This window comes from Podarcis tiliguerta (genome assembly GCF_965153285.1).
Source record: "Podarcis tiliguerta genome assembly, chromosome: 4".
Taxonomy (NCBI): domain Eukaryota; kingdom Metazoa; phylum Chordata; class Lepidosauria; order Squamata; family Lacertidae; genus Podarcis; species Podarcis tiliguerta.
In genome coordinates this window covers 38,981,959-38,998,232 of record NC_139537.1, presented here as the reverse complement: position 1 = coordinate 38,998,232, position 16,274 = coordinate 38,981,959, and the positions used below count along the sequence as shown (strand labels likewise).

The 16,274-nt window shown below is 41.9% G+C and overlaps 1 protein-coding gene across 3 annotated transcripts in view; it reads right to left on the bottom strand.

Moving 5' to 3' along the window:
• Positions 1-13,682, bottom strand: part of CRYBG3 (crystallin beta-gamma domain containing 3) — a 61,788-nt gene extending 48,106 nt beyond the window's left edge. The window contains exons 1-2 of one of the 3 annotated variants that reach the window (XR_014510569.1): positions 12,699-13,672; positions 1,057-1,135 (exon numbers count right to left, since the gene is read on the bottom strand). Coding sequence is in view for 2 of the 3 variants with exons in the window: in XM_083438199.1 (XP_083294325.1) it covers positions 1,057-1,135; positions 12,699-12,850 (231 nt within the window). In the remaining variant the exon portion in view is untranslated. Of the gene's footprint in view, positions 1-1,056; positions 1,136-12,698 lie in introns of all 3 variants that reach the window. The other 2 variants (XM_083438199.1, XM_083438198.1) reach the window with 2 other exon arrangements.
• Positions 13,683-16,274: the final 2,592 nt, after the last annotated feature.

Below are 16,274 nucleotides of genomic sequence, written 5' to 3'. Positions count from 1 at the left end.
GGTTTTTAAATGTTAGCTTTTTGCTGTTCCACAGTGTTGCAACAGTTTCTGGTATAAACAGGCTTATTTTTAAACGGCACTCTCTGACCCCATTTGCACATAACAATAAGTCACGCTTAATGGCTTATTGGGACCGCTCAGTGTGCTAAAGTATGCCAGCCAATCATTCCTGCATTGTTTCTCTCTGGCAGGAGCAACAATTATAAAAATTTTGGCTTGTTATGTCTTAACAGCGAACCCAATGTGTTTTCTCCAACAAACCACAATCAACAAGCCAAGAACTAACCATGGCTTCAAGATCATGTGGTATGAGAGGGGAAGAGATAAATGTGTGGCTGTGTATATGTGAAGCTTGTGTGTGTGTGTGTGTGTGTGAGAGAGAGAGAGAGAGAGAGAGAGAGAGGAGGAGGAGGAGGAGGAGGAAGAGGAATGCCTGTGGCCAGTATGTGTTCTATGAGTGTGTGTCTGTGTGACAGTGTGCACCACTGTGCTGTGGTCACCTTCTATATTCTTCCCTGGTACTTGGGAATGCTCCCTGTTATTATTAGACAGCCACAGTATTGGGGTGGATGGGTGGATATGAAGACAGTATTGTGTGATCTTCACTGTCAGCACTAGAAGGACATAGGTGACTTCCCATGGCAAACGTGAGGCTATAAGAGAGCGGAGTGAAGCAGCAATAAATTTGTATGATGGCATGCCCCTGTGGCAGCAATTTGTTGAGTGCCAATCACAGCACTTTCTCAAAATTCGAAATATGCCCATTGGTCCAAGAAGTTTGGCAATCTCTGCACTAGCATGTTTCTTGACCCTGTTAAGTCATTAACCATGACTTATCATAACTTATGTTTACAAATACATATGTTCAGTTTCCTCTGCCTTCTCCATACTTATTTAATTGTTGTTGGCATCCATCTGTCTCGAGAGACAATGGAAGAGCGGAAAAATCAAACCATTGGAGAATCATAGCGCCCACTGTTGCTTTAGAAACCAAATCAATCAATCAATCAATCAATCAATCAAGGCTCCTTTAAAATTAGCAAATAAAAATCTGACCTTTAGCAGCTCTGGGAGAGGGGTGCTCTGCTTTCTCTGAAATGCCACACTGGTACATTCATTTTGATCAGTTTCAAAGCTGAAAAAGAGAGAGAGAAGTTAAGCTATTTTAAAAAGTTTTTGCTCATGTGAAACTGTTCCAACAATAGAAGTAGAGATGAGCTCCTTTTGCTTTATTGCAGACTGGTGCTGGTGGGGTGCGTGACCACAGTGCCAGAACAAAAATTCTCACTTTGCCCCAAGTGGCGAAACTGGGCACACTATCCCTAACTTTATTTTCCTGTGTCACTCTGTCTGGATAGCTTCCCTATTTACACTTTTCAAATTCTTCCTTAAATCTGTTTCTTCAGAAGGGATGGGTGAAGCTGACAAGTTTGGTTTCTCTCCATTTCTCATTTTTCCAATCTTAAGTTCAGTTATCCACATCACTCTGCTATCCCCCCCCCCCAGTCCTCATGAAAAGTAACCAGCATTTTAGTGTGACTTTCTCCTAGTATACACATTATTGTATGTTTGAGGATAGCTTCCTGAAGCCCGGAGAGCGAGAGGGGTTGGTGCGCACTGATCCCTCTCGCTCTCCAGGCTTCAGCGAAAGCCTGCATTCGCTCCATAGGACGCACACACATTTCCCCCTCATTTTTGGAGGGGGAAAAATGCGTCCTATAGGGCGAAAAATACGGTAATTTCCCCTAATATACAGCATTTTCTAAATCAATTATCCCCATTATCAACCATTTTTGTACATTATTTTCACTAATTGTGAATTTTATGTGCCCTTTACTCAAGTATACATATGCATTATTTGGCTGAAGAACAGCATCAGCATCACAAAATTCAGAAAAACATGACTTTCAATTTATGAGTGTGTTGAGGTTCACATACTGTTTTGGAAAGTGTGAACTGGGTAGCTTTGCCTTTAAATGCAAACTGAATTGAATTTCTACACTTTCCCTATTCTTTAGTAAAGGCTTCCTTGAAATAGCAGCACTTCTGATTTCTTAACCGTTCCTTAATATAGCCTCAGAACTGTTTTGTCAGTTCCGGTCTTCAACCTCATATTTATTTTGTCTATTCAAAACGTAAGCACCATGAATGGATTGGTTCAGACAGAAGGGTAGAGTCACTCAGTGGAGAGGTATTATGAGGAATCTGAAACTTGTTCTGCCAGGAAGCTGAATAATATTTCTGTGCTTTTATCATCTTATAGAAGGTAATTTTATATTATGTACATGCATGGTTAATTGCCAGTCGGATGAGGAATCAGTTCTAGTATTTCTGGTATTGTTTGTTATATGCCTATCGTGATTGCAGGGTTAAGCAAATTAAAAGTTTGCTGTTTGCTGTGGTTGTCCTGTCACTTAGTGAGTAAAGGTGTTTGCACAGAAGCATTCCTGAATGTCTTCAGTATCTTCCTGGGTTAAAGAAAAGTTTAAACCAGCTGACTACAATGACTGCTCCCCACATCAAATGGGGGGCGCCTTTTGCATGTCCATGTGCAGCCCCCTGGATCCCAGTGCGGTTCCTGGTAGTACGGGCTGGCTTCGCCCTCCCCAGGCTGGATACCTTGAGGTCTCCGCCTACCTCAGCCAATCGCCCAATCCCGCCTGGGGAGGCGTTGCCAGGGGATCGGCCAGGTAGTGGGAGGGACCACCCTGCCCACACAACAGAAGGTGAATCTTACCTGCGAAGCATCAGTTGGCTCCAGAGCCAGCCCCATCCCCACACATTCTGGATAACCCTGATGTCTCCCAGATCCCCGGCTGGGGACTGGGAAGGATAAACGCCCAATACCTGAGCCAAGGTCTCCCTAAATCTGAAGCTTAATAAAGTTGTGGCCAATTTTAATCCCACAGCACATTGTCGAGTCATTATTCCACTAGGGGGTCGTCTGGGGTTGGGGGGACTCCGCCTGTCCACGCAAAGCTTTCAAGCAAGAATTCTCTTTGACTCAGAGGGATTTTTGCATTGTTCATGCGTTAAATTAATTACCCATTTAGCTCTTTGTGAGTAAGTGCTGCTTTATTTCGAATATGTATGGTTTCAACAAAGAAATACTTTCCCATTCTAACTACTACATTTGCTAGTTTTAGTACACCTAAGCACCATAGGACTCAAACAGGCTGAAGTTACACACTCAGAGAAGATGTTTTATATGCAGGTTTTTCTTACATGTATGTGCCCATGGAAAGCTGTTACTGGTCACTGCTTTTCAGTGCATTTAGACCTGCTGTATGGGACGCGGGTAGCGCTGTGGGTTAAACCACAGAGCCTAGGACTTGCCAATCAGAAGATCGACGGTTCGAATCCCCGCAACGGGGTAAGCTCCCGTTGCTCGGTTCCTGCTCCTGCCAACCTAGCAGTTTGAAAGCATGTCAAAGTGCAAGTAGATAAATAGGTACCACTCCGGCGGCAAGGTAAACAGCGTTTCTGTGCGCTGCTCTGGTTCGCCAGAAGCGGCTTGGTCATGCTGGCCACATGACCCGGAAGCTGTACGCCGGCTCCCTTGGCCAATAAAACGAGATGAGCGCCGCAACCCCAGAGACGGCCACCACTAGACCTAATGGTCAGGGGTCCCTTTACCTTTACCTAGACCTGCTGTACATATGTGAAAGCCACATATATAATCGTCACATGAAAAATTACACATGGAATTCACAAATTAACTTCACAGAGAAAAGTGGAGATAAATGGGGAAAGTTTGCATGCCATAAGACAATTATTTTGAGATGTATAAAATGTAAATATACAAAGACTAGTTAGTCTGCTTATAAACACATGCAATGAAATAAATTATGATTTAAGTACATACAATACTGTATGCTGGATTTTTGCCATTATTTGTACAAGGCCTCTTGTTAGTTGATGACTTACACAAAAAGTAGACCAACTGTTTTAAATCCAAAAAATCTCTGTGTAGGAAAAAAGGTGAGTAGGTTGGTTATTCCCAAACTGTACTTTTCCCCATTAAGTGTTGCTGCCTTCCAGAGCTGTAAAACAATAAGCCTACAACTGCTGATGCCAATAATATACTGTATTTAGAAGAACAGGCAAATTATTGCCAAACAGACCCTTTGTGACCCACTTGCAATACAGAAAAAAATTACAATGCACTGTTTCTGCAAACACTGGAATGTGTTCCTGTATTTTGAAATGAGAAAGGATATTAAGAATTATGGCCTTTCTTAGAGGTTAACAAAGCTCTACTCTATAATGTTAAAACCAGAGGACAGCTAATGTAATACACTGTAGAAGCAATCTGGTTTCATAAATTCCATCCATTCATAAGAAACTGTACAAAACAAACACACAATGGCAGGAACAACAAAATTAGCAACACTACAAGAGAAACAGCTAAACAAATAAATGTACACACCCACAGTTTCTTATTGGGCACCATCAACAACAACAACTTTTCTGTAAAGTCACTTGTAAACTACTTCTAGACCTATTCAAACATTATTTGCTTTAAAATTAACTTGAAGTTGTCTCTTAGGTAATTTAGACAAGACACCATTCTTGCAATTAGCAACAGCATGAATACTTTCCAAAAAGTAAACAGACATTGGGGGGGGGGGGTTGATCCAGATTAATGGTAGAGGTTTTTTTTAACCATTTGCCCTCTAGATCTAGATCTAGATCTGGCCTCCCACACCTGCTATTTGCACTGCAAGTAAAACTCCTGTTTATGCCAACTAATCTATCTAGCTCAGATAAGTTTTTTTGAGGAAAAACATGTTACTACATTTAATACTAATGCACAGGTGAGATGGCATCTGCAGATAAGAATTGGCAGGTGGGAAACGAGTGCTTAAACTGTCCTACAATTCTGCCAATTCTCCCCTGCTCTCTCTTCCTCCAATAGTTTTTCTTCAGTTTCCTCCAGCCAATTCTGAGATTGGAAATAAATTCATATTGGGACATGAAGACCTGGGGGAGAGGGGAGGACTGCAGGGAAGATTAGGGAGGCAGAGGAAAGGCTGAGCACCACTTCCCACCTTCCAATTCTCCTTTGAAAGTGGCCACACGACTGCACTCCCTTAAGCATTCACCCAATAACAGAACGAAAAGATAGTGTCCTCTTAATACTATTGCAAAAATGAAAATTCAACTTCTTACAAAATGGAATGGAACACCCCCTGCCCCCCCCCCTCAAAGCCAACTTCTTTGGAACCCAGGGTCACAAAGACTGATGCGGAAAAATTTACAGGCAATCTCCTGTTTATATACCTTGCTTATAATTTTCAATGAAATGGCAGGAGCCAAATTAGTTATTCTGAAATACTGTATTCTGAATTTGTAAGAAATATGAACCAACTTTTAAAATGATTAAAGTATTAACGCAGAGCCTTAGATTTAGAAGAAGGTGAGATTAAATTAGAACATACAAGATGTTATAATAGACTTTATTTCCAAGCTGCTGAAGCAGCCCAGTTCAATCACATAACCTGCAAATCAAATCAAATCGCCTGTGCAAACCATATACAAGAGAACACCAATCTTCAAAGACTGTCCAAGTGCATTTCCTTACCTTTGTTCTGCACAACAATCCTCTGAATGTGTAAAGAAAAAGCCCATCCCTTCTCTTCCTTTATTGAACCACCCCACCCACATTATGTATACAAACATTTGTTTGCCGTATTAGGCAGCAATGCTTGGAACTTAGAAGGAAACTGAGCGCTGGCAGGAGAACAGAGATGTCTTGGCTTTGACAATGCAGTTGGGTAAGTATGTTGGGTAAGTATGGGAGGGGTAAAACTGGAAGACAGGGGTTCTGGGTTGGACTTTCAAAGACTATGCAGGGTGTTGGCATTCCAAGAATGATGCTTCACAGCAACAGATTTTAAACCCTGGTAGGGCTGAGTAGAATACTAGTGTCAGTATCCCTCATTAATTTAAGTAGCACAATGGTGGTGGGGCTGACAGAGGATAGTAAGGATACCGGGAGAAGTTCAGGGATACATGGAATTATGATGCATTTGTCATACGAGCTACTACAGAAAGTGCCTCTAATTCAGCTACATTCACACATGCTTTCCCTTAGATTCCTCCTGAGAGCATTTTGAAGTTCTCTGACTTTAGGAATATTTTAAAAGTTCAAATAATCCAAAAAGCAGTTCTAGAAATATTGAAAGGATAAAGAATTATTAATATTGAGGATAACAGCTAAGGCAACCAGCTATTTGTGCAACTAAGCCGCTGAGTTTCACTATAGCAATCAGCTGCTTGGTGCTGTTTTTCAGGCCTATTCGCTTCTGGGCCTTTAATCTGCAAATGGAAGTTGGGGGATGCTGTTTTCTCAGATTCCTCTGCAGCTGCTCAAAGATCTTAAAATTTCTGGAGGACCTTCCAGAACAGCCTGGAAGGTGGCTACTGGGTGAGGAAGAACCACCCCTTCATAGGGGCCTGCAACTAGGAAACTGTTTCTGCTTCACATAATGCTCACAACCTGGGAACTAAACAGTATGGATCTATTTCTGATTTAGGGCTCCAATTTGGAGTAAAAAAATAAAATGCATATTCTTGACCAATTTGGACTAAAAACTTAAACAGCTCCATTTTTTATGACTGCAAGAGAAACAAGGAAGTTTTAATTGTGCAAAATAATTATTTAAATCCATGCAAGACAATCTATATTTCAAGATTACATGAAAATAATCATAACTGATGCTAGGATTGTTGAAAGAGGGAAAAACAGAAACATTACAACCACTGAGAACATCAGCCTCTTCCTATAAAGGCTCTGAATTGCACAAAAAACTCTCACCAAATTTTAACTGATACATTAAAAATACATATTGTTGACCAATATTACACAAAGCAATTTTTTTAATCTGCAGTGCATATGAACATCAGAATGTTTTATTTTTGTACAGAGCTCAAGGTCAATATTGAGCATCAGGATTATGGCAGATTACACTGAGATTTTCCTACTGTCATCTGTCAAGCATAGCAACTAATATTAATACAGACCAAACATTAGACAAATAGGTCATAGGAAGATTCCAACATGATTTTCAAATTAAAAGTAATGTTTCTGCTACTTTGCAGCAACACATTTGAGAATACTGAATTTTGATTAAATTTAAACAATTACATCACAAAGAAAGGAGCAGCAATATTTTGTATTTGAAAACAAAATATTGACCTTAATACGTCATACAAAATATTGACCACATGATACTGGCCCATGTTTGCATATGCTCATAGATCTGGCCCATGTTTGCATATGCTCATAAAACAGGATTATGTAAATGTTTAAAGTGCCCGTTATATTTATGATGTTGAAAATGATGTCTATGGTGAAATCTAAGCAGTGGCAATTTTAAACGTCAAGAAGCAATTTCATTTCAACTATAAAATACAGTAATAGAAAAGAAAATCCTAGCAGGCATTGCAAAATAAATAAGAGTTATTTAAATTATTTCAGTACTACAAGATGCTAGAACTCATTTCCCAGTGGTCACAGAAAGTTCTGCAGTTGTACTTCTTTACCCTGTACAAGACTCAGCTCCAGAATTCAAGGGTATAAATCAAGCATCATATTTATTCAAAATTGCCTGTCCTAAAAAGTGCAGAGTGATTTACAGAAAGTGACCTTTTGCAAACCTGGTTCATCAACACTGAATGGACAAATGAGAGCAATCTTAAGAAGGGGTTAGGCATTGGAAGATCTCTACCAGAGGAACCATCCTAACCTTGCCCAGAATATTAAATCAAACTCATATTTGCTCCAAACCAAGTCCCTGAATTGTCTAATAGTACTAGTATTAGGCTACCAGAGGTATCATCCAAAATGTTGGCTAATATACACATGCTTGCCTTGGGACAGCTAGAAAAGGGTTGTATATGTTTGGTGGAGGTTGTCAGAAGAACTCCTCCCTCTTCTCCTGAGTAATAAGCCCTCTCTGCTACAGTATTCTGCTTGCCTTCTCCAGCAAAGAGTAGGCATAGAGGCTTTGTCACAAAACTGCTGGACAGAGAGATCTCTGAAGGCTGAGCAGCCTCACAACTGCTAGGTCCTTCAGCCAGCTGTCTCCAATGAAGCCAGCAAACAGGAACACTCTCCAGTGAAGATCATCAGCTGATATGCTGCAAGATCTTTCCGCAGCAAAGCAGGAGCAACCACTAAGATCTTTAGTGTGCTAGCTCCATGGGACTGCTACTTCATTTCACTATTCACTGTTGTCAGTTTTCTAAACCATATAGTTAAACTTCAGCCGAACACAAGCCAACATTTATGTTCTTTTACTTGCAACCATGAGCTAAAGAAATGTGTTTTAAAATTGGGGTTGGGAAACGTTTAGCCCTCCGGATGTGACTGAACTATAACTCCCATCAGCCCCAGCAAGCAAGGCCAGGGACCAAGAATGATGGGAATTGTAGTTTAGCAGCATGGGGGGGGGGAATTAGCCCATACAGTGGTACCTCGGTTGTCTGAAAATCCGGAAGTAAATGCTTCCGTTTTTGAATGCGCCTCAGAAGTCGAATGGCTTCTGAGGTGCATTTCTCAATGGAATTTGCCAACTGCCCATTGCACCTCGGTTTTCAAACTTTTCGGAAGTCGAACGGTCTTCTGGGATGGATTACATTCAACAACTGAGGTACCACTGTATCTGGTTGGGGGGGAGGCATTCCATCTGATGCACAGTAACTAAATTATTCTACTCTAAGAGTGAGATCCAGCTCAGTTATAGTGATAGTAGACCTGCTGGAATAAATGGATGATCTTAAGATTAATGTTGGATATCAGCCAATAGATGTGGGTCACTGTTAATTTTTTTGTACAGCGCATCCATTTAAGTGCATGTAGCAAACTGAAAAAGAAGACGGTTCCATTCCCCAAAAGCTAACAATAAAAAATAGACAATAGAGGGGAGAGGAGGGAGAGTCAAGGATAGCAAGAGATTATGGTGAGCATTTAACTGTAACTATAACCTAAATGAATAATCCATTAATGAAAATGTTTATTAGACAACAATAGTTAACTAGAATCCAAAAGTATAAACTTTATTCTAATAAAACAGTTATTAAATGCATATATGGTTTTAACATTCAATTTAAGACAGCACTGTCTCATAAATACTTGGTAATGTTTATCTTCTGTTGCCTTAATGGCTTTTGCATTTTTATGTTGCAAGCCACTAGAAATATTTATAAATAAAGCCCACATAATCAGTCTACATCAGTCATATGCTACAACTATAAATGCATAGTTCATGTAAATCACATCTCTTTACCACATCCAAACCTGCTATACAGTGGAAAATCTATTATCACAATGTGAATCAAATGATAGTCTCACAAGACTGTAAAGGGCTCATTAACACTGTACATATTGTTTTAAAACTTTCATCCAATGTACATGCTGTGGTAGGGAGGAGTTAAGTACTCATACTGTGTCACTTTAAACATTCATATAGTAGGCTGCATTTGGTCAATGAAAATAAATGAAAACCTTTAATTCTCTCCACCACGGCAGTGATATTACTATTACTCTTATTCATTTATTCACTCTATACTATGTCCTTCCTCATGAAGGAGCCCAGCAAGGTGTCAAGACTATTTGCTTCTGGAGATAGTAATCAGTAAACCAGGGAGATTTACACAGTTGAGATAGACGTGCATCCTATTCACAGTGAACTTGATGGATATAAGGGTCTAAGTCACATGCAATAAACTAGGGTGAAAATCCGGACACAAAAGTAGTTGAGCTTTTTTTTTTAAAAAAAGGAAATTTCTGACATTTCTACCTGGGCACTGTTTCCGACTGCCATATTTATTCCAGCTATGTTCAGGGAATTCCAGATGTATGGCAGCCCTAAATAACCTGCAACCAAAAGCCTGTGTTCCCAATGTCTGCAAAATATTTTGTTTCAAAAATAATTTTAAGCAGAAATGTGTCCAGTGCAATTCAGAACAAGTTTACTCCACATTCTTCTTCTATTTTACACACAAGAGAAAATTTTCCAACTTATAGTAGCACCAGTACTACAAGCCAATCTGTGGCATGTTTCCTAAACAAACAATGTTTTTGTTTACATTGTTTAATAATCTAGGAAATCTTCCATCTTACTATTTGTCATACCTTAACAGGACTCATTGCTCAACAAAAACCAAGACAAAATGCCAAATGGCTTACAACTTCCTGTACAATAAGTGGCCAAAGCCAGAAACAAAAATATATTTCTGTGAAGGAATTATTCCTTCATTTTAACCAACAAAAACACTTGATTCTAATTATGGTTTAGCTAAAATCCAGAATAAACATTTAAAACCCCATTTAAAGATATACAGCTGCTTATTCACCAGATGAAGCAACGTGGAGAGGTCTTATATATTATAGTTCATCTTATGTGCAGGTTCAGTTCCAAGGTTCCCACATATGAATGTAAATCACATATAGTCAAACCTCTTCCGTTGCCCTGTGGGTAGTGGGTGAAGGGAAAGAGAGTACTCTTAGCACCAATGCACCAAGTGGGCCTTTCCCAGCAAGAAAGGCAAAGAGCTTAAAAGCTTCTTTCGCACTGCTTGGTCTGCTTGGGCAACCTGGTTCAAAAAGAACTTTAAAATCCTCTGCCTTCCTTGAGACTTGGCTTGCACAATTTCAACCAGCCCATCTTTGACTGCGTATTGACACAAGTCAAATGCATGTGAAATGATGGGTTACTGTATGCTAAAGTAAAGCAGTTTCATGGTATTCATGGTACAGTATTTTGTGGGCTTGGTCAGGAGGTTTGTAATAGGACAAGGTTAACTCAGACTCTGGAATGTGATTACAAATAATTGCACGGTAATTAGTTTCTACAGAGAACCTCTGCATTTCCGGTATGTGAGAAAAGTTATTCCTAACAGAAATTCAAAATTATGTCACCTTACTGAAAGTTGTGTTATGTTGCGGCAGCACAGTCCCACGCATATTTAGCAGGATGCAAGTTGCTGCTTTAAAGGGAGCTTATTCCCAGGAAAGCATGTCTAGGATGGCAGCTATACTGTACTTCTTCAGTCAAAATTGCTTGGCAGGAGAGGAGGGAAGTATTGTATTGCACTTGGGCAAAAAAAATGAGAGGCACAAATACAAGATGGGTGACACCTGGCTTGAGAGCAGTACATGTGAAAAGGATCTAGGAGTCTTGGTTGACCACAAACTTAACATGAGCCAACAGTGTGACGCGGCAGCTAAAAAGGCCAATGCAATTCTGGGCTGCATCAATAGGAGTATAGCATCTAGATCAAGGGAAGTTATAGTGCCACTGTATTCTGCTCTGGTCAGACCTCACCTGGAGTACTGTGTCCAGTTCTGGGCACCACAGTTCAAGAAGGACACTGACAAACTAGAACGTGTACAGAGGAGGGCAACCAAAATGGTCAAAGGCCTGGAAACAATGCCTTATGAGGATCGGCTAAGGGAGCTGGGCATGTTTAGCCTGGAGAAGAGGAGGTTAAGGGGTGATATGATAGCCATGTTCAAATATATAAAAGGATGTCACATAGAGGAGGGAGAAAGGTTGTTTTCTGCTGCTCCAGAGAAGCGGACACGGAGCAATGGATACAAACTACAAGAAAGAAGATTCCACCTAAACATTAGGAAGAACTTCCTGACAGTAAGAGCTGTTCGACAGTGGAATTTGCTGCCAAGGAGTGTGGTGGAGTCTCCTTCTTTGGAGGTCTTTAAGCAGAGGCTTGACAACCATATGTCAGGAGTGCTCTGATGGTGTTTCCTGCTTGGCAGGGGGTTGGACTCGATGACCCTTGTGGTCTCTTCCAACTCTATGATTCTATGATTCTATGATTCTATGAAGTTGCTTTTATAGGAAATGAACTTTAAGGGCATCCATATGGAATATCAACTACTTCAGATTGCTCAACCTCAGAGATGTGCTTGCCAGTAATTATTAACTGCTGGAGTAATAGATTTATTTATTTATTTTTTTGAATATTTACATACTGCTCATCATAACTCACGACCCAAAGGCAGTTCACAAAAAATATATATACTGATATGAAAGACATCGCTTGCCCTGTCAGTCCCCACGAACTCACTTTTTGCAAGTGACATCTGGAGTGCCACGTTAAGGTCACCGCCTTCTGACTAGAATGCCTCATGGCAAATGCTTTGTTCCCAAATGAGAAAGTGCTTGAAATCGAAATCGGGTCCAACTCTGATTTCTTTGGGAAAGTAGGAGGGGAAAGAAAGAGCTCGAAAGGAAACAAGGCAGTGGACTCGAGTGACCCAGGGGGAATCCAGTCTCATTCAACCCGCCCGGGACACACTCTTTTGCAGGGTGGGGAGAAAGGCGGCGATGAAGTGTCCTGCCCGCCCGGTTTGGCCGCGTTGTACCACCAGGAAATGCCACTTTCGCCCACAGCCGCGCGCGCTTCCCCCCGCCAGTCCCAGCAGCAAGACAGCTGCTTCTGTCGCCCAGCGATGGGGCGCCGCGACAGAGAAGAGCTGGGACCGGCGGAGAAGGCCGGCGACGAGGGAAACGCGAAGGGGAGCGCCTCGAAGAAGGGGCTGAGGCGCCCGAGCCGCAACCACCCGCACGGCCAAGGGCAGCAACTTCTTCAGCCGAGCCCAGAAGGAAGAAAGGGAGGAAGGAGGAGACGAGCCGCAGCTGCCGGCCTTGCTCGCGCCCTTTCCCTACCTGCGTGCGCCCGGCTGCTGAGGAGGAGCAGCTGCTGCTGCTGCTGCTGTGCCCGCTGCCTCCTGCTCCTTGGACGGGCTCCTGGAGAAAAGTCGGGAGAAGCTGCTGTGCCAGGAGGAGCCGCTTCTCCTTCGGCTGCTCCCGCCGGACATCTTCCCCGGCACCGGCAGAAAACGAGGAGGGCTGCTGCTGCTGCCCTCTCCTTCCTCCTTTGGCGGCTGCGAGAGGCGGCTGTCCCCCCTCGGTCCCTTCCCGCGCTCGCAGCAGCAGCAGCAGCCCTCTTTCCCAAGTTTCTAGTCCGGTCCTCCAGCGGCAGGACGCGGGGAAAAGGAAGTATGCCGAGCAGCAGCCAGCCACTGATTTCTGCCCCCTGTGGAGGCGGGAAACGCTGCACGGCTCCCTCGGCCGCCCGGCCCACGAGGAGGAGCCATGGCCGCTTCCAGAGCACGCCCCTTCTTCCACGGCCCGCCCTCTCTCTCCGCAGGCAGCCGAAGCGTGGGCTCCTCTCGGCCCGGGGTTGGGCAGGACGTTCCCGGTGCTGCTGCAGCCGCCTCCCTCTCTCGCTTCTGCCAAGAACTTCAGGTCGGTCGAGTTACAGCCTCCCCTCAGCACAGGAAACAATGGTTACCACGAGGCACGTGGGTTTCTCGACGGCAGCGAGAACGGGGAGGCGACTTGCATTCCGCTCGGGGGCAAAGTGGGCGACCTCCCAAACAGCTCTGCAGTGCAGCCGCCAAACAGAAATGTTAAAAAAAAACCCCACAAAAAAACACCACCCAACTTTTCCTCACAGAGGGCCAGTCTTGTTGAAGCCTCTTGCCTCGCAGGCAAGCAGAACAAGAAAAGAGGAGGAGCCTTGTGGCACTTTAAAATACTTCATTTGGCACAGGTTTTTGGTGAACTTGCTCCGTCCTTGAAAACACCTGCCAAAATATGCACCTGGATCCTACGCAGGTTTTATATTTATATTATTGCATTTATATTCCCCTTTTTTGCTCAAGGTGTTCAAGGAGCTCAACCTACATGGTTCTCTCCCTTCTGATTTAATCTCAACAACAGTTTGAGGTAGTTTAGGCTGAGAGATTGTGACTGGCCCAAGGTCACCCAGTCACCAGGGGATTTTAACCCTAGTCTCCCAGGCCCTAGTCTGGCACTTTGACCGCTCTAACCACTATGCCACACAGGCTTGCTTGGAAGTCAGTCCCATTAAGTTCACTGGGGCTTCATCCTGTTAGGTGTATGATTTGATGGAGGTACCACAACACTCCCTTTTAATTTGCATACATAACACACTTTAAAGGGGGTGCACTCCTTTTACAAATTCTAAGCAGTACATTACTGAATACAGTGGTACCTTGGGTTAAGTACTTAATTCATTCTGGAGGTCCGTTCTTCACCTGAAAATGACTCCGCTAACCCAGAAATAGTACCTGCTGCACCGCCGCCGCACAATTTCTGTTCTCATCCTGAAGCAAAGTTCTTAACCCGAGGTACTATTTCTGGGTTAGCGGAGTCTGTAACCTGAAGCGCCTGTTACCCGAGGCACCACTGTACAGTATATCTACTCAGAAGTAAGTCCCATTGAGTTCAATGGTGCTTACTCTCAAGTAAGTAGATAAATGACAACACTTAACTATGATTACTATTTTCATCACACTTAAAGGAAGAGGGTATATTTTTAACAAGCCAAATACATGGAATACATCAACTGAGTGACTGAAAACAAAGAACATGATCCAAATTTCATCAGTGTGTGAAGGTGTTAGCCTTTCTCCCATTAAACTCCTGAGGCGCACAATTGGAATTCCTCTCAGAGCTCAAAGTTGTAGTCCTGAAACTGTACATTCTGCAACCTAAAATAGTTTATACTGCCTTTGATTATGACAAATGTATATTTAAATACAAAAGATGCAGGAACATTCAAGGATGACTTCAAGCCCTTCAAGGATCATAGAATCATAAAATCATAGAGTTGGAAGAGACCACAAGGGCCATCGAGTCCAACCCATCGAGGAGTAGTTGGTAGACTTCCGAAATAATACTCACTACATTCATTCTCTCAACTTTTAGACCCAGAACATTGTACAATGGTCCTATGTAGCATGGATTAAATTCTTGTTCTCCTAACCATGGCCTTTTTTACTCCCTTTCTTGTCCAAAGTACTTATTCTGGAGTAACCCCTATTTATTCATCACCCCCAACCACACCAAGCTTATTCTTTATGCAACTGAGCTCACTTCAAATCCAGTTGAAAAGTCTGGAAGGAGTGGCCTTTCCTCCTAAAAGACACCATTCCAATACTAATTAGAAATAGCTAGACTATTTCTGCATCCAAAATCTGTAGGTTTTTTTAAAAAATGTAAGTATATGAATGAATGAACATTAGGATATGTATTAGGAATACAAATTTAGGCTGGGCAAACAGTGGCCAATTTAGGTGGTGTCCCCTCTGTCCTATTGTGTCATCAAAAGACCATGACAGAGGCAGATGTGGCAATATAAATTTGTTGACCATCCATTCATATTTTCCACATACAAGGTTATTTATCATGTGGCAGGTGGCAATGGCCTCTGAACACAGCTGTCAACATTAAGGACCATGGAAATGCATGCAAATCAGGCAGATGGTAATGAAGCCTTAAATTGCCACGTGCAGAGAATATGATGTAACAACATATGGCCCAAGATAGCCAGTATGTCTGTAAAAGCAGAGCTAAATCCAGAGTGCAAGGATGTATCTTATCCTTTAAAGTATCTCAGCTCATTTTGCTACAGTTTTCACAAGAGTCATTCTCTCAAATGACAAGGAAAACTGAACTTACTTGACATGCTGTTATTTTCTGCAGCCATTCAGACTAGAATGGTTTGCACACATGGGAGACCTCCTGGCTGATTGCGGTTTCAGTCTGAACAGATGGTGAAATTAAATAATCTTGGTTGTTGTTTTTTTTATTTAAAAAAATTCATCTCACATGAGCCCTTTGAAACATGTTTATTAAGTTGCTTGTTCAAAGCTAAGAAAAATTTGTTTAAAAATACAGACTACTGAGAAATTTGTTTAAAAATACAGACTACTGAGAAAATAAATTTTAACTTGTCCAATTTTAAATAAAATATAAAGTCAGAGAGAGCCATAATTAAATAGCAAAACTTTTTTATTCTAATTAAAAGTTACAAATATGTATTTATTTAGTAGTAATTTAGTAGTAATTCCTGCTATTCATTCAAATTAGTTACTAGTATGCAGAAGCAAGCATCCATGCATATTTCCTTAGTAGGATCTGCTTTGACAAACATTCGCTATTCATGTGTTTTCAAATCTAGCTACATGCTGCATGCACTGGAGTCCTAAAGTTACACAGAGAGAAGGGATGTCCCCAGAATTCCCCTTCCTCACCAATTGGGTCAGTGGCAAAAAAAAAGGTGCAGGCTCATTTTATCAGGATGCCTTACTGTTAAACAAACACTTAGGACTGTGCTGCAGATAATGATAGTGTATATTCTGTTGTTGTTGTTTTTAAACCCTTAAAGTGATTTACAATCAAGTGGTATATAAATTTTCTGAAATAAATAAT